General features: G+C 42.7%; 1 protein-coding gene across 5 annotated transcripts in view; it reads left to right on the forward strand.

Moving 5' to 3' along the window:
• Nucleotides 1-18,210, forward strand: part of fhod3a (formin homology 2 domain containing 3a) — a 42,163-nt gene that overhangs the window by 13,257 nt on the left and 10,696 nt on the right. For 2 of the 5 annotated variants that reach the window (XM_036144939.1, XM_036144940.1), the window contains exons 4-16: nt 778-889; nt 1,011-1,105; nt 2,140-2,283; nt 2,421-2,656; nt 4,403-4,516; nt 4,761-5,177; nt 6,379-6,435; nt 6,823-6,957; nt 8,331-8,381; nt 12,560-12,777; nt 14,707-15,027; nt 15,135-15,829; nt 16,867-17,007. In XM_036144939.1, coding sequence (XP_036000832.1) covers nt 778-889; nt 1,011-1,105; nt 2,140-2,283; nt 2,421-2,656; nt 4,403-4,516; nt 4,761-5,177; nt 6,379-6,435; nt 6,823-6,957; nt 8,331-8,381; nt 12,560-12,777; nt 14,707-15,027; nt 15,135-15,829; nt 16,867-17,007 — 2,736 coding nt within the window. The remainder of the gene's footprint in view (nt 1-777; nt 890-1,010; nt 1,106-2,139; nt 2,284-2,420; nt 2,657-4,402; nt 4,517-4,760; nt 5,178-6,378; nt 6,436-6,822; nt 6,958-8,330; nt 8,382-12,559; nt 12,778-14,706; nt 15,028-15,134; nt 15,830-16,866; nt 17,008-18,210) is intronic. The other 3 variants (XM_036144942.1, XM_036144941.1, XM_036144943.1) reach the window with 3 other exon arrangements.

The raw sequence follows: 18,210 nt of genomic DNA on the forward strand, positions 1-18,210 counted from the left end.
CAGCACCTTTTCTAAAGAACTACAACAATGCTAAGCAACTCAAACAGCGGGAGAAGTCACATCCAACACTGGGGGTCCTATAAAGACCCTGTAGAGAATAATTTTTCTTCTTCTTTCTTCTTACTCTTCTTTCTGAAATGTAATTTACATTATGGAGCTTTTTTTATCCACAAGAGGATGGTAAATACCTGCAGTGTGTCTGTCTAAAGCACATTTCTGTCCTCCTAAAAGTACTGCTGCCTGCATAGATACACACAGAGCTAAAACAAGGAAGGGAAAAAAAAACATGTAGCAAATTAAAGTCTGTTTTTCTTTGTCTCCAAGTCCTGAATCGATGTCCTACATTACATGACTTAAAGAATAAAACAAACCAAATATGGAATTTTTTTTGAAAAGGTAGAAAAAGGAGTCTCCTTCCACTGAATATTTTGTACCCGCTTGGTTACCTGAAGATTTTAAGTAATTTTCTATAAATTGTTACATTTTGAGTTATTTGGTTCGGCTTTTATGATGATTTGTCTCCATAATCCATCTAATAAATATCTAACCATGCGAAAAAAGTAAAGATAAAAATACCTAATGACCGAAATATAAAACCAGAAAAACAGAACGAAAGGGTTTGATTTGTCGGGAGCATAATGAAAAGCGGGAGGGAAGGAAACAACAAGGCGTGAGTATGAAATAGGTTAAGAGTTGAGGAGACCCAAAACACCGCTCGCCGATTTTCACAGATTAAAAACTGAAACGTTGGACAATGTTTTATTTTTTTCCCACCAGTTCCGTCTGGTGGTGAAAACGTCTCTGAAGCTGCTCCTGGTGTTTGTGGAGTACTCTGAATCCAACACGCCGCTGCTCATACAGGCCATCACCTATGTGGACACAAAGAGAGGTGCAAAGTGACTGAAATAAATCCATTCGCTAGTATCGGTTATTTTGGTATCTTGAATGTGGATATGATTGATTTTTCTGGGCTAAAACGAAAATATATAATTTTATCCACATGCATCCAGGCTGCAAATCTTGGTTCAATGCTATGGAGATCTTGCAGGAGAAGGACGGAGTGGACACCGAGCTGCTGGTCTATGCCATGACCCTCATTAACAAGGTGAGCATATGTGCAGTTTATCTGCTGTATAACTCCTACAGACTCCCCAGTAAAGATTTGTACGCAGACAAATTGTTGTTAAGGTGAACTTGGTGAACCACGCGTCTTCTATACCGATTTGACTAAATAACATTAACTATATGACTATACAAAAACGTCTTGATGCGGTTTTTTAAATCACTAGAGATGCATGATATAAAGGAAACACAACTTTCTCTTTTTATCGCTGATGAAGATCGCAATGGCGACGTCGATTGTGACAAACACACTTTTACTCATGGTTTTCTTTCTTTCAAATACACAATGAGGTCCTCACCACTCTCCCTACGTTTCTCGGTCATTAAGTTTCCTGAATATATCTGGTTTTTGCAGCGAGGAACGTCCATCCAGCTGACAAAACATAGTCCTGGCAAACGGGCTTTGAATCCAAGGCACTGAAAACGTATTTTGCAGCTTTAGCTTGAACTGTATACATGGTAAAGTTTTAGGCGAGTGGCTGGTTTCTTGGAGCCATTGTCTGACTTAGAGGATCAACACACGTCTTCTTCAGCTGAATGCCGCGTTTTCTTTTATATCCTGTTTTAAGGAGGAATTTAGAAAATGGGCCCTGTCATATTTTCACTCCAGGACAACAGCAGCGAGTTGCGGATTATTAATTACAAGTTTGCAGGAAGTTGGATTAACTCAACATTAAGTGAAATATACAAGCTAAGTTTTTTTTCAACATAAATTATTAGTTTAGTCAAAAATAATTATTTATGCAGGACTCAATAAACGTACTAAATGTACTAAAGGTATAGTTTGGATTTCGTTTCAACGTTTTCATTTTTGCATGAAATGATCTTATTGTATCAGTTTTATTCACATCTCGGATCAGCCATTATTAGGAAGTGGCAAGACATAAACACAGAAAACATATATTGTTAATTTAGGGTTTTCCAGCTCAAATCGTTTCCTTTTTGGAAGATGCTCAGGAATAACGTCGGTGAAGTGCCGTCTCTAAATATTGTATCTGGTGTTCTCGGTCGCTGCAGACACTTGCTGCGCTGCCTGACCAGGACTCCTTCTACGACATGGTGGATAGTCTGGAGGAACAAGGCATGGAGACGGTCTCCCAGAGACACCTGGGAAGGAAAGGCACTGATCTGGACCTGGTGGAGCAGCTCAACATCTATGAGGTACAAAGGAAATCTACAATGTATTACTGCTAAAATCCGCCATACAGTATCCAAACTGCAGTCAATCAAGCATTCTAAAATTCCTGAGAAGCACCTTTTTTTTTTTTCACTACTTCTTTAACCCCCCGGGTTCCCAGATGACTCTACGACATGAAGACGGCGACGACGACAGCCATCCCCCACCGACTGGATGCCGGGATCGTCGGCGCGTCAGCCTCGGCGGAGCGGAGAAACAACGAGGCCTGGAGCGCCGTCGGAGCCGTCGAGCCTCGCTGGGGAGATCCGGACAGGCCTCCCCCGCCAGCCCCGCATCCCCACAGAGGGCCGGCTTCCAGCCGTTCAGCGGACACCGGCCGGAGGATCTGAGTGAGAGGTGAGCGTGCCCTAAACAGGACGGAGGATGAGTTATGGAGCTGACTAAAGGACGGCCTTTCAAAGCCAGATATATATACAGTGAGTTGTAAAATGTGAATCCCAAAGAGGAGATCTGATAGCTGTACCGCTTTCCACCTCAGAGCACTGTCAGGTTTCCTTCCATCCATGTAAGTTCAAACACTCCCAGGAAACGCTTCAGCTGTTCCTCACACACGTGATATAACAGCCACCGGTGTGCACCCTCCCCACACACTAACTGTGTGGATTCTCCCTCTGCGGTGAGACCCCCCTCCCCTCAGGACCTTGACGTTTACCTTTGGGGTTATCTTCAAATCTAACACAAGCCTTCACTCGCTTAAACCAGCGGCGCGTTACGGCATTGCTGTGTGCTTTTCCTCCAGAGTTGGAATTCTGATGGGTTTCTATCGGTTTCACCAAATTCTGGTTTGCCGTCCCTCGTCCCCCGTGGCCTTTTCCCACAGTGTCAGTAAACGCCTCCTGCCCGTCTCTTCATCCTCTCTCGGCGCGTCACATGACCAAAGCAGATTATGATCCCGGCTGCAGATATTTTTAAAATGTAAACTCTGCACACGAGGATTAACGTGAATCTGGAGAAAGGGGAGAGGAAATCCTGATGACATGAATTTAAATGTGGGTTTATTTTCTTGTGAAAAATGTGTGTTTTGAGTTTATGTTCTCGACGTCATCCTGTGTCGTATTATACACGCGGGACAAAAGTTTACAGTTTGTCACGTTACAACGTCAATGCGTTTTATCAGGATTTATCGATTTATCAGGCTATATGGCCACAAACCATTGCATGATTCTTAGATTTATTAGACCATCGCATCGTACCATATTGAAGTAAAAAGCCAGAATACATGGTTTTCTTTCTTTCTTTTTACTTTTATTTACATCAAAGCGTGCAATAGAATGGCCCACACCAAAATCTTGGTGAGAATCTGTGGCAAGACTTAGTAACGGATGTTGTTTGGTTGTTCTTCACATAAATGGGCTGAGCATGAGCTAGTTTCCATAGAAGTATGAGTAAAACTGAATGGACAAAGCTGGTAAACCAACTGTCTGTTGGTCTGCCACCTATAAACCTCATAAAAGGTTTAGGGTTGTAGTTCAAGCGGTATGAATTCTTCTGAGTAAAAAAAAAAAACACAAGCCGAGGTTTTATTGGCCACCTCTTTCGTCACACACGTGGATCTGATCTTGTGGAACAGCACCTGGCGGCACGCGGCCTCGGCTGCAACAAGGCTCATCTGGTTTCACTACAGAGCAACAGATCGGTGCCTAAACTGATCTCTGGTCAGTTCTCCGTCTATGGCATCCTCTCCTTTCAGCATTCCTCTCCTTCTTCCCTGTCATCATAGCTTGTCTTCACGTGCATCCTGACCTACGTAACCGGAGGCCCGGAGTGTCTAATCAGAAACACTCATCCGCCCGTGTTCCCACCTCATCACACTGTTGTTTCTCATCTTTTCCTGAACTTCTAACCATCTTGATCTAATATGTGTCACGTCCCCGTATGTTGTCTCTAGCAGAGCGTCTATATAACCATTATTTCCGTGCATCAGCCTCATCTAACCTTCCACCTTTTCCTTAGTTATGTGAAGATGTCCATTGCCTTTTGCATGCTGTTCTCATGTATCGCATCATCTCTTCCTCAATCTTTCCCCTGAATGTTCCTGTCATGTATGCATTTCCCTCCTGGACCACCCACCCTCCTCCATAGAGAGGAGGAATGTGGCCTAGAGGAGGAGGAGGAGGAGGAGGAGGAAGAAGAACAGACTCCTGTGACTGAATCTGATTCCGATGAGCAGGAGGGGGCTAATCAGACCACCTCCAGGTATTTTAGGACTCGGTGGTGACATGGAAGTATTCATTGTGCTGACATCCCGTTAGTGTTTTGTGTAAGGGAGCTGTGACGGTAGTAAATGTGAGTCCTGCCAGTGTTTCGTCGTGGATGTACAGTTAGTCTGAGCCTGTGACCCAGGTGTGTGCTAGCTTTGCTGACTTTAACCTTGCCTTAAATCTCCCTATAGGTGTGTTTTCCGAGACTTATTCCTTTCAATCTAATCCTCTGTTCCCAGGGCCGCGTGCCCTACAGCCACCGTTCACAGGACCACCCTTCAGTCCATCACCATCTCCTCCAGGAAAGGAACTGTGAGGGACAATGAGCAAAAGAGTCAGACAGAAATATCCCCAGCATCTACTTCTTCATCCCCTTCCACCCCGACGGCCCCTTCTCCAGAGTCCCCCGCTCTCAGCCCCCCGTCCCAGCCCTCCCTCCTTGCCACCCTGCTGGCCAGGAAAAGGTCCACGGTCACCATCCCGGCCTCCAAGGAAGTCAGCCCGCCGCTGCGCGGTAGCTCCCGTCCGTCCCCCGACCGTGTGCCCTACCTGCCCCACTCGCCCTTCCACCTCTTCTCGTATGATCTGAACGAGGAGCCGGCGCCGTCGTCTCAGGCCAAACGCAGCGAGGGGTCGCCCAAATCAACGCCTCCCAGGTCAGAAGGAGAGCACCACTCGGCTTCCAGAGGCTGTTTCTTCGTCTTTTTTTTTCCATCACTTTTTTTATTTTAATTTTCACTTCCTTTTCTTAATTAAAATTTTTTTTGGCACCATCTTGGATTCCTTTTGCCACCACTTTTCTTGCTCATCACCTTCTTTTGTTCACCAGTTCTCTTCACTTTCTCCACTTTCTCTGCACTTAGCGGCTCTTAGCTCTCATTAGTCCTCCCTCTAGGTTGGTAACCTGCACTTGTTTGGAGCTTCCCATTTCCAAGGTGTTCCCCTCTTTTCCCTGCACAAGCGCAGTAGTGTACCCGCTGATTCCTTCCTATCCTCTCCATCTTTAAATCTCACCAGCATTCCCCTTGCTTCTTACGTCTTAGTAACACTTTTCCTATTCTTTCTGTTTCCATCCTCTGCTTTAATATTCTCCTTTATTTGACTTACATAACCGATACCATATAATATAAGTTATCAGGAAGATGGGTCAGTTAGTTGCATCTCTTAGTGAGTAAAGAAGAATTCGTCTACATTCTTCTGTTTATCTGTAAAAAAAAAAAAAATTATTCACTGTGCCTTTCAAAAGTACTCACAAACGTTGTTTTGATCTTATCTGATCAGAGCAGCTTCCATTTCATTTGATTTATCCCGTAGATGGTAAGGGCTTCACAGACCAGCTGTAGCTTTACTAGATTAAACTTGACCATTTCTGTTGGGCTTTAAGCGTAAATGAGCAGAATTCCCGCTGCTCACCTGACTTTTCGGATATTTCATTTATTTATTTTACATTTTAAACACTGTGCCTTCTTCTTTCCTTTCATGGCTATGCTCTTCTTTCTGTTGTTCTATTACATATAATGTAAACAAAGTACATTTTCTGTGGCTTTTGTGGCTGCAACGGGCTAAAATGAGGACGGGTTCAAGAGGTACGAACAAGTTTTCAAGGCCTTACGTCACCTCTTTTGTATTGTCAGCAAAGTTTAAAGCGTAAAACAAGCAGCTTTTTCATAGCTGCACAAACACTGCGCTATAGTGGGTAATTGGGATCACTCAAGTGTTACGCCAGCAGAATTACGTAAGAGCGTGTTGCTCGGGGTTCATGCCATGACTCTTGCGTACAGAGTGTCAAGTGACTGGGTGACTAATGGGTCCCCTCAGTGTCCCCCTTATTTCTGACTGTTTTCTTTCTCCTTTTAGGAATGGAGTCACATCCTACTCCTCCCTCAGCACCCCAAGTACACCCACAAGCTCAAGGTGAGGGGCAACTAAAACAACATTTACTTCAACACTTTCTGGAGAGAGAAAAAAAAAGTATACACAAGTCTGGAGTAAACATGTTCACAGGGAGAACAAATTCAGATGTGTTTGCACCGCCAACCTTACACAGACTGAAATGTGAAATGTAGTCAGACCAGAAAAATGAATGCAATATCAGCTCTATAGCCATTTTTGGATCTATTATGGAATTGTGCTACTATATATATATATATATATATATATATATATATATATATATATATATATATATATATATACATACATACATATATACATACATATTATATACATATACACATATACATATTCCTGCTGATGGTGCTTTTGGTTCTCTTAATACAAATGGGTGGTGTCTGCTTTCAGGGTAGCATTAGGGGGACTCCTGTCCTCCTCCTACCGACAGCACCAGGAGTCTCTGGCCGCTGAGCGAGAGCGCCGCCGTGTGGAGAGAGAAGAGAGGCTGCAGAGGATAGAGCGAGAGGAGAGAAACAAGCAAAGGTGAGGCAATGTTTGCTTTGTTTTTAATGCGAACTTTACAGCAGCAAAGTCTGGGGCTTCCGAAAGAAGAAAGAGAAGTTAACAGTATAAAAAAAAGCAAAGACTTCTTATGTCTTTCGGGGGTCAAACTTAGTAGAGCCGACATTATCCTTTCTAGTTGCCAGCCTGAATATGGCTAATAACTCAAGTATAAAAAATTAGCAAATACAACTCAAACCTTTCAACAGAGTATAGGCAAGGCAAGTTCATTTTCTAGCACTGTTTAGTAATAAGACAATTCAAAGTGTTGTTTATCTTCCAATGTTTTAATTGCCCTAAAATAAGGGGGGGGGGCGGGGGGGGGGGGGGGGTGGATGGACTTGAAATACCAAAACGTATGTATTATTATAGAAAATGCCCTTTTATTGTAAATACAGATATGATTGGAAGCCTCAATCAGCATTAGCTTGTGAAACACTCTTATACATAAATATGTTTTTTTTTTCATTAATGCTGATTTATTGTACTTTTTATTTCTATGACAACTCAAAGCCTTTTCTGAATCCCTTAAAAAGACCCTGATGGCTCGCCGCCGTTATATTCATGTCAATTACCTGCAAACCCTGCTGTTCTCTGGTCTGCAACATACACAGCAGGCAGGGATAACAGAGTCTGCTTTTTTAAAAACACAAATACATTAGGACACGTTTTAGTTATGTTTTCAGGGGAACAAATTTATATTTTATTTGTTTCTGGTGCCAAAGCAAAGAGATATTAGATTTTAGCAAAATGTTTCTATTTGTCTGGGAAGTTGGAGCATGGAATGTGAAATCCCACCTGAGCGTGTTGGCCGAGGGAAAACAGTAACGTGTTGTTTTTGTTTTGATGCTAACTGCTGTTAGCACTACATTATAATATAGATTTCTTTCTATTTTATGACTTGAAACATAAAACAGAATAGATAGAAATAAAATCTAAAAGGACATTATGACAAATGTCAGTTGAACGGTACAATGCATAACCTGGGTTAATATATTAAAAAAAGGTCAGACGTTTACATCTGCACCTTTCACTGCTTTCTGTAGGCTCAGCAGCCATATTGGATACTAAACATGGGGATGCTCCACGACCTCTGACTTTTGTTTTGGATCTCCCACTCATGAGACTTTCTTGTTGTATTTCCTACTGAGACTGTGTAAAATGCACCTTCCAAGTGCAAAGAAAACTTACTGCTATACCAGAACGTCCCCGATTAAGAAAGTTAAGAACTACGTAAATAAGTCAATAACTTAAATAACTTAAATTTTCTTTGCGTGGTTTTTCTTCACCCCGATGGTGGAGCTGGGCACGATTCTTATCTTTTAACAAAATCTCTGTTTGTGTGTCTCCTCCAGCCGGGACTATGTGGATAAAATGGAAGAGGCTCGGTTTGCGCGGGAGGAGCGGTAAGTGCCTGCAGTAAATCAAACAACGTCTGAACCCATGGGGGAGATATTTAAGCCTGGTCTTTAGGAAGCTGGGTAATAGTTTATTGTGTTTTCAGGTTACATCTGTGCCCTCAGCTGCCACAGCCTCACGGTGCAGTTTGGGGGGGTCGGGGGTGCTGAGCTTGCCTGTTTTCTCGATTCTTCTCCTTTGCCGGGGTTTGATTTTCTTGGCTGCGTGCCTTGAGAAAACCTGATTCGGGGATTTGTTGAGCTCTTCACACTGAATGCGCGCGTCCTCTCTTAACGAGCAGGAAGAATTTTCATGAGGCTTTTAAATCTGCGTTTGTGGGCAGATGGGAATCACTGGAAGCACTGGATTTATGCAAAGGGAAACGGGAGGTCATGCCCACTTTTCAGGCCGATCATCCACTGTGTGGTCCTTCACTTTTACGGCAGCAGTTTAAAAGCTAAATCCACAATTTAAAATTATGCAAAGCCCCTTTTTAGTATTTCACCCCAGTACTTAGTGTTTCCATGGGCAGTCCAGTTACTGAGACGACGATGACCTGTATTAGCATGCAGGAGCAACAGAGTGTTATATTTATGATGCATGTGGGTGTCATGGTTATCAGAATAGCGCACATGTTTTGTCACCCCCCCCCCCCCCCTCCATCCCTCATCTAATGTCCTTGTGGGATGCATTTACTTGACAAACAGCACAGAGACATCTGGCCCAGAAGGAAAAGTTAGAGCTCCAGATAACAAAATATGTTGGATGCCTTGTTTTGTGGCTGCAATTTTGCATTGAGTAATGTTTGATACAATTTTATGGATTTTTAAGACATTATTAAAATTAAATAGTCCCACTAGAGCTAAAAATATAACTAGTGTCAATATCACATAGCCTAAAGCTCTTTACTCAGTTACTTCCAAAAAAAAATCAAGTTATATACAGTTACTACATATTTTTCAGATTAAAATGTCTGACATACGAAGAGTCAAATTAGTAGACAAAACAATGGAAGGAAGGAAGGAAGGAAGGAAGGAAGGAAGGAAGGAAGGAAGGAAGGAAGGAAGGAAGGAAGGAAGGAAGGAAGGAAGGAAGGAAGGAAGGAAGGAAGGAAGGAAGGAAGGAAGGAAGGAAGGAAGGAAAAGGAAATGAAAACAAGTCAACACATTAAAGGAAAAGAAGGGGAAAGTAGTAGTAGTACTAGTAAATTTGATAATTTAAGCAATGGAACTGCAGAGAAATTCTTGAAATTCAAATGTTTTGTAAAATGTTTTTTTCTACGTTTTTTTTCTGTACTTATCTTGACCTAGAAAATCCTTTTAATCCAATTCTAAGTTTTTGCAGGTGCATGGGAGCCCTGTGTGTGCGACATTTTCTTCAAATGAGATGCAATAACGAACATTTTAAAGCATGTTAATAAAGATTTGCAAAGTGTACATTTAATGCAGTAAATTTTTCGCCAGGCTTTTAATAAACTACCTTTAATGGGGCATCTAAACTTTTTGCCTTTTGGTTAGATGCCACTCTACACGTTTGTCTCTCATGAAGTGTAGACTAGTGCATATGCAAATGCTCCCCATCTCTCCCCTCTGTGGCTTGTTGCTAATTCCCTGGCCCATCCAGAACACAGAGAGCGCCCTGTGCTGGGAGATTAACCTCGGCTTGGGGTTGCTTGTTGGGAAGTTTTTATTCACAATAAAGTGACAACTTGTCAACTCGTAACACTTACTGGTCGGTTGGTTGGTTTGGTTCTCTACACACACAGTTGTGCACTTGTAGCTTAGCTTCTTTTGAACAAAAGAGTAACGCACACTTACTGGGTTGTGTAGCAAAAACACACAGCTAAGGTAAAAATGCAGAATTAGCCTATAAATCAGAAACAACTGCAAGAGAACCAGACAGAGAGGGACAAAGTAGTTGCAAAGACCCTGAAAATGATCTAAATTTAAACACATGTACAGAAACAATGGGCTGTTCCTATTTAGCTACATTAGCTGCATAGCTAATACCATAGCTCTCCAACACATGGATTGATGGGTTCCATCAGTTTGTTACAGAAGAACACAGATCTTTTTTGGCCCATAGTCTTTATTGGTGTTTAAGTTGAGTATATTCAAGGAACAGTTCACACTTTAGTTATTATTAGCAATAGCTTTGTACCTGTAGTAGACAGGTTTCATATTTTACAGTAAGTTTGTTTAAAATGTGAAAAAAATCCTCAGAGTGGTGAAAGGCTAACAGCTAGACAGATGGATGGTTGCTGTTTATCCATGGGACGCTACACTATATTAGAGAGACAAGAGATAGTTATGTTTGGCAATGTTTTCACATACAATGATAGTAAAAAAAAGATTCTGTTGGCAGACTGAATCTGTCCGATCCAAAGCAAACTTTTCAGTTCGCTCTAAGACCAGTGAGACTTGACCAGTTTTGCTTTTCTTCTTTTCTTTTCTTTTTTTACATATGGTCTCATATTCTTCTAAAGCCCCCATTTGATACATGATAAAATTCATAGTGGATTCTGTGATGACAAGCTGCCTAGGTCCTGCTATAGCAAGCATCCCCAAACCATGACACTTCCATTTGTACACTGCACAGTTGGTATGAGCTTCTTTTTCTGAATGTTTTATTTTATTGATGCCAAACATGCCCTTATTTTATTATTTACATTATTCTAGAAGTCTTGGTCTTTGTCTATTTTCTCTCTGGAAATGTTCACGCTGACCTTCCTGTTTTTCTTAGACAGGAAAGATTGCCTCTTGCACTCTTCCAATGGAAGTTAAACGTGTGCATTTTCTTTTCTGATCAGGCATTATGATAGTGCACTTTCACATTAGCAGCAGAGCCTTATGCAGGTGCCATGATGACATTTTAGGGGGTTTTGGAGACTTCTTTTAGCATCTTGTAATCCGCCTTTAGAGTGAACTTGATTGGGTTGCCAGATATGGGCATGTTGCCAGTTGTTTTGAGCGTCCTCTTCTTCTTGACTAATTCCTCTTTAAATCCCTTACCAGCCCTTTAAGCTCCTACACTTTTATTTTAAGCGGGAACAAATGTGATGATTCCGTAATTTATTCCTCACCAGCACTTTTTAATTAGATTTTTATAGAAAGCTGATGTTGATATTCTAATTTTTTTTTTTACATTCTGTTTAACATTTTAATATATCACTGAATATAATGTAAATTTTTCCTAACAGCTAAAGAGAAAAATATGGAACATTTCTGTCATTTGTTATGTAACGTGGCCTGAAGTAAAATGATGGGTACTGTTTTTATCAAGATTTGGGTTGCTTTTGGTGTCGTTGTGGTGCTGCGCTTAAACCTATATCCTTAGTAAACATAAGAATAGCATGCTTTAATTGGTCAAGAACAGTTCTGAAGACGAATACAAAGCTCTGTTTTTCGAAGAGGGATTAATTCACAATCAGGTCTCACAGCAGGAGAGGTGCGTTTGGTAAACTTGCACCCAGCTCTTGTGTGTATGTGTACATACAGTACGGTGAGGCCAACAATGCACACTTGGCTCACACTAACTTCCCTCCATGCCTAATCACATGCAGATAGGCGACCCAACGCAACACAAGAGTGTCCGTGTCTGGTTTCTTCAGACATCTAAAGTGTCCTGATGCTAATGAAGTCTCAACAGAAGCTGCACACATTCTCAGTGTGGTGGGAAAGAGGAGGGGTTAGAGAGAAGAAAGAGAGAGAGAGAGAGAAGGTTGACTCAGTGCCCTACATTTCCGAGCCGGCCAGCAGGTTGAACGGGGAAGTTTAGTGGTTGGGAAGAGAAGAAGGAGAAAGACAGAGATGGGGAAAGGACGTAAGGCAGCTGAACTGAAACAGGTCTAGCCTTTCTTCATCTCTTAACTTTTTTCCCACCTCTCCCTTTAGCCGTTCTCCTCTTTCTCCTTATTTCCGATGCATTTTCTCTCAAGTCTGTAATGCAGACAGGACTGATGCTGAAAGATCAGCAGATAGAGCTTAACTGAGGAAACCACAGGAACTGTAATGTTGTGTTCAGGTGGCATTGCAGCAGTAGAGGAGACAGAAATTAAAAGTTGTCTCTTCATTGTGTAATATTATGATCATTGTAGCTTCCTTGGCAGAGTTTGTAAATTAGTGGCTTTGCATTATCCAGCTTTGCAATGACCGACATTAGCAACTCATCTTTTCCTCTCCCTCAGGTATAAGAACGTAGAGCGTCTGGCGGCGGAAGAGTACGACAGGGACCGCGTTCGGGTTTCGAGGACTCGCCCTGACCTCAGCCTGCCCTTTGAACCCTCAGAGGCCTGGCCCTCGTCATCACGGAGCAGCACGCCATCATCGTTCGCCTCCCAGGAAGAAGCAGAAGCTGACCTTGAACCTGAGACGCCAGCCACTGCCTGCACCGCGCTTGAGGCCGGTAGGAAGATTTACATTTTAATCATCTGTTGCTTTTGTTGCTAACAAGTTGAGAAGTCATTTTGGTGACATGAGCTTTGCTAAAACTTGATGTCACTGTCCTTAGTCTCAACAGAACATGGGCTTGGTTGAAGGTAGTTTTAAAAAAAAACACTGTCTATAAACTATTCTCGCAGTTCCGAATCATTTTAATAAGATGCAAGAAACATAATCGCTAGCTGCTGCAGGCATCTGTCTAAAAGGAAGTAGCCAAATTTCTAATGACAAAGACAAATTTGGTGGTTTGGAAACATTTTCTGCCCAAGAAAAACAGATACACGGTCATGGTGCAGAAACATTTTTAGGTTAATTTGCAATTAAGGCTGGCAGGGTTATCAAAGCTGACAAACTGACCAGCTAATATTGGCTAGCTGTGTTTGCTCGACAGAATATATATATATATATATATATATATATATATATATATATATATATATATATATATATATATATACATACATACATATATATATATGGACTACAGTCAATAGATTGAATTAAAAACAGTTTTATCTAACATGGGTATGTGAGCCCTATGTTCACTTTTCTCAGCCTTGACTTATAGTAGGCTCACTTGGGCTGACTAAATACTTCCCAGAGGGGTTCAAAATTGGCCATCCTCTGGAAAGCAGTCAAAAGGAACTCACTCACTCTGCAGCTCAGGGTCTCATGAGTAGAATTGAAATCAGTTCAAAATAGGCAACCCATCAATAATCCGAATGGGTCCCACTTTTTGCTTATTGTTGTCTTGCATCCAACCTATAAAAGCACTTCGCGTGCAGATGTTAGGAAACCGTTTAGTCAGTCCCATTTGAAGCCCATTTTTAGCTAATTTGTTATACCTTTGGGCTCCACATGTAAAAGTAAACCTGGTAGCATCTAACGGAAGATTTGACTAAAACTAGCTAACTTTAAGCTCGTTTTGTCAGGGGTAGGGTAACTTGTGCATAATTGTGCTTACAGGGTTACTATATTAAGTGATAATGTAAACCAGAAGGTCGTCTGTTGTCATGTAGCCTATATAGGGAAGTAACCTGTGGCCATTAAGTAATCCCCGGACAGTCCCACTTGAGGCCCATTTTCCTTACACCTATGGGCCCCATATTTCAATGTTTGGGTTATTTGTTCTAAAGGATACACCAACTTGTATATATTTGTGTGTGTGAATAGGTTTCTATAGTCATAATGAAAACCAGAAGGTCACCTCCTCAATTCCCAAAAACCTGTTTGGCCCACAGCAATCACTCCTTACCTAAAACTGCTTCACTTCACCATTTGAGTTAGCATGCAAGCTGTGAGCAGTGGCAGAAAAAAAAAAGTCAGACTGTAGATACAGTGATGGATGGGGGGGGGGGGGGTTGGAAGTGGGGTCTGGAGTGACAACGAGGATATGAGTGCAAGGGTCAAATTGGTTTTTAAAAGAACCTTTTGACAGACTGATGCCCAAACATCTTTCGCAAGAAAAAAAACAGACTTGTTATGGAGCACAAGCGAAGGCCGGAGCCGAGGCACCGTAGCTCACAGAGGTGAGTGTCTGAGGCCTCTGGGCACCGTGTTTTTCTAAACCTGGCCTTCATCACTGCGCGGACTGTGCTGCTGATTTACGGGTGTGTACTGTGCACACGGGCGGGATTGGGTGTAAACAGCAACCTAATTCCTCGTTTCCTGCTCATATCGCGCTCCTGCAACAACCCGGCTTTGTGCACCCGGCGGTATTGTTTACATTTCAGCGCGGTGTTTTTGTTTTTCTTGTTGGAGAGTGAGCAAAGGAGGTGTCCGTTCAGAACTGGCTTCAAACTGTTTCCCCCAATACAAGCTTATCTTTAAAACTCTTTACGCGAGCTCAATCAAAAACTCGAGAGATTCAAGAAGGGCATTTTTCTCCCGACAGGAGAAGCTGACGACTCCAGCGCCGGTGTAGAAACGGAGGAGAAGCCGGCAGAAGCCGCCACGGAGGAAGTGGAAGAGCAGAAGGAACCGGAGGACGAAGAAGCGCAGGACGAAGTTGCAGCGGACAAGGAGGAGGACGCGAAGGAGCCTGAGGAGGAAGCGGAGAAGCGGCGAGAGGAGGAGGTGGAGGAGGACAGCGGCATCCTTAGCGACAAGGAGCGACAGAATGAGGAGGTAAACGAGAAGGACAACTGCTCGGCCTCCAGCATCTCCTCCGCCAGCAGCACCTTGGAGCGGGAGGAGAGGGGGAACACTGACAATGGTGGGTAGCCTCTGAAGGAGAATCCTCAAAAAAAAGGCCTTTTGATGTTTTTTTCAGGAAATTTAAGATAATGACTTTGGGACTACCCCTTTACCTTCTTCTTTCAGGCTTTAAGGAGACAGAAGTGAATGAAAACTGCAACAAACTCCTCGATAGCAAACTCTTCATGCTGGACATGCTGTACTCTCAGAGCACAAAGCCCAGCGCTGAAGAGGAGGAAGAGGAGGATGTGGAGAAGGTGAAGGAGAAGGGAGAGGGGGAGGAGGAGGACAGGGAGACCCATCAGGAGGGTAACCTGGAGGACAACGACAAGGAGGACAAGTCTGAAAACCGTGGGAGTATCCGTCCATTTGCCGAGCGGTTCGGGGATCTGGTCAAAGACCTTGGCTCGTCGCCTCTCCAGCTGGACGCCCCGGCCAGCGAGCCCCCTCCACCCCCTCCACCCCCTCCCAAAAAGGAATCGGACACCATCTGGGACCAGCTCCTGGCCAGCCCCCGGGAGCTACGCATCAGGGACATCAACTTCACCGATCTGACGGAGGACGACGAAAAGGACATTCTGGACGCCGTTCTGATGGGAGGTTGTGGTGACCTCCCCCCTCCGCCGCCGCCTCCGCCCTTCATCCCGCGCCTTCCTCCACCGCCACCCATTCTAGGTGGCTGCCCTCCACCCCCTCCCTTAGCTGGGATTTTAAGGCCTCCACCCCCGCCCATCTTAAGCACCCCAGCAGCAGCGCCCCCTCCCTCGGAGCCACTTCTCTTCAACAAAAAGAAGAAGACAATCAGGCTCTTCTGGAGCGAGGTGCGTCAGCTAAAGCTTTCATCTGCTGTTACGGAGTTTAGCCAGTTATGATTTACATTTGGGAGTTTGACTTAATGGATAGATATTTTTTTTATCTTGTCCTTCCTGCTGTGAACAGTTCTTAGGTCTCTTAGAACGGTATCTTAGGAGCCAAGGTATCATCACACAGGGATGATACCAGTGTGTGTGAGACTGCACTTGTGAAAGAGGGTTTTACAAGTAAGCCCAGGCTAGTTCATGTCTAAAGCACTTTTCAGTAACGAGACGATTCAAAGTGCTGAGTAATTTGAATTTGAACCAAGTAATTTGACCCCAAAGAGAAAATTACCATACAAGTTCAGATTATCAAACATCTCTTTAGCATCTTATCTTGACGATTAGCATGGTTAGCATCCGAAACTGTGATCGAATCTTTACATGTATACCCTACAGAATATACACTCTTACTTTACCTCTGAAATCTCCAAATGGTTGCCAAATTTTCCAAATACCAAATGTCCCATAAGGGATAAAATTGGACTCCATCAACAGATAAAACCGATTAACTTTGATCTTATACTTTATGCTTTATGTTATTTGCTAAAGTCTCCCCTGTTTTAAAGTAGAGACCTAAATAAACAGCAGATGTGGCTAAATCTACAATGCAGCTTCTTTGGAAAAGCTTCTTCCACATTTTGCTTTGTCTCTGACTTCATTTTCTCCCACCTCTTTGATACTCAGACTTCAGTAACCAACTTCCACACTGAAGAAGTTTGTTAGCACGACATGTTAGGTATGGTCCACTGAACAGAGCAGATTAGATTTCTGAGTCAGCCAATACCAGCCGAGATCTTGGTGCATTAGTAGCTGTATAGAATTACACATCTACATTTAGTCAGAAGAACTGTTTGGATTCAGGCTAGTCATATGATCAAACTGACTTTTAAATATTTTCTGTCATTGCCCACTTAATTAATTAATTAAGGACTCCTCAGGCTATGACTCCCCCCGTATATTCTGCTTTTTAAATCTGAGTCTGCTTTATTGTTTGTCCTCAGGTGCGTCCAACAGACTGTCAGTACCAGGACCACAAATGGAGCGGAGACTCCTTCTGGTCCAAAGTGGAGCCTGTAAAGTTGGATACAGCCAAACTGGAACACCTGTTCGAGTCCAAATCAAAGGAAATATCCGTAACAAAGGTAACGAGCCACAACCCAGACTCCAGGATGCTACCTTATCACACCGAAAGACTGTCATGGCTTTAGTGCCTTTGTCCCGTGTGTTATCCCTGCTCACATTTTTACCGCTTGATTGAAGGAAATTACTTTTAACCTATTGTCATCCAGATCTGCAGAAGTTTGTTAATTTCTCATTAAAGAAAACCAGGGATGGTGAAAAAGAGAAAAGCCAAAGACATACAGGACAGTTTGACCGCGGGGAAAAAAAACAACCTTAAAATAAAATAATGAATGCAAAATTATCCTGTTGGAAATCTGTTGGAAATCTCTTTTAAAATTTAAACTGATTTCTTGAGATCCTCTCCGCACCCCACCACTTCCTTGTTGTTTAGAAAGGAATGCTGTTCAAATGTCCATTTGTGCATGACTGGGTCATTTGTGTTAGAAAATGAGATATATTCTATCTTTGTGTTAGTAAATTGCCAAGAGTAAACGCGAGGTATTGGATTTAAATTTTTTTAAACATGTTTTTTTTTTTTTTAAACATGAGGTATTTTCTAAGTTCTTCCTTTATTTCTTGAACGTTTCATCTCCAGGGTTAAATGAGGTCTGGAGTGCTTGATGCCGATCAAAGAGGGGAGGTCTGATCCCTTTGTTATTCTCACAAAGCCTTTAAATAAGGAACGTCTGGGGCTGAAAAGCAGAGAGCAGGAGCTAGGACTCTCACACTTTGAACTCCTGAGCCTCCGCTTCAAAACCTGCAATTTAAAGTAAAGCCCGATCGGTTGGTGGCTCCGCTGTTGGCTTCTATGACGTGACAGGTTTGATGGCGGTGCGCAGCAACCGTGTTGAAATGACTGAAACAAATACAGACAGAATTCACTTCTGCTGGAGCACAAAAAAAAAGTTTTTTATTGGACTTTCTCTCGTTTACACGCGGTTGAAATTAAATATGTATAGAAGCTCAAATAGGGGTGTACACCCCCACTAATATAAGGATAGGCGTCCCTTAATATGACTACAGAGAATTAACCCTTTTTTTGTCACCAACAACAAGGTCCTGCTATAATTCTGATATATAATTGATTGGAGGATCTGAATTACGTAGAAAGACAACCCATTTTCTGATCTGATCGTTTTTGAGCAAATTAACAATTAACAAGGCTGGCTGCCCCTGAGGAGGTCATTTGGTATTCAATTTAGACATTAACAAGGCCTCATCAG

Source organism: Fundulus heteroclitus, chromosome 13 (genome assembly GCF_011125445.2).
Source record: "Fundulus heteroclitus isolate FHET01 chromosome 13, MU-UCD_Fhet_4.1, whole genome shotgun sequence".
Classification (NCBI taxonomy): domain Eukaryota; kingdom Metazoa; phylum Chordata; class Actinopteri; order Cyprinodontiformes; family Fundulidae; genus Fundulus; species Fundulus heteroclitus.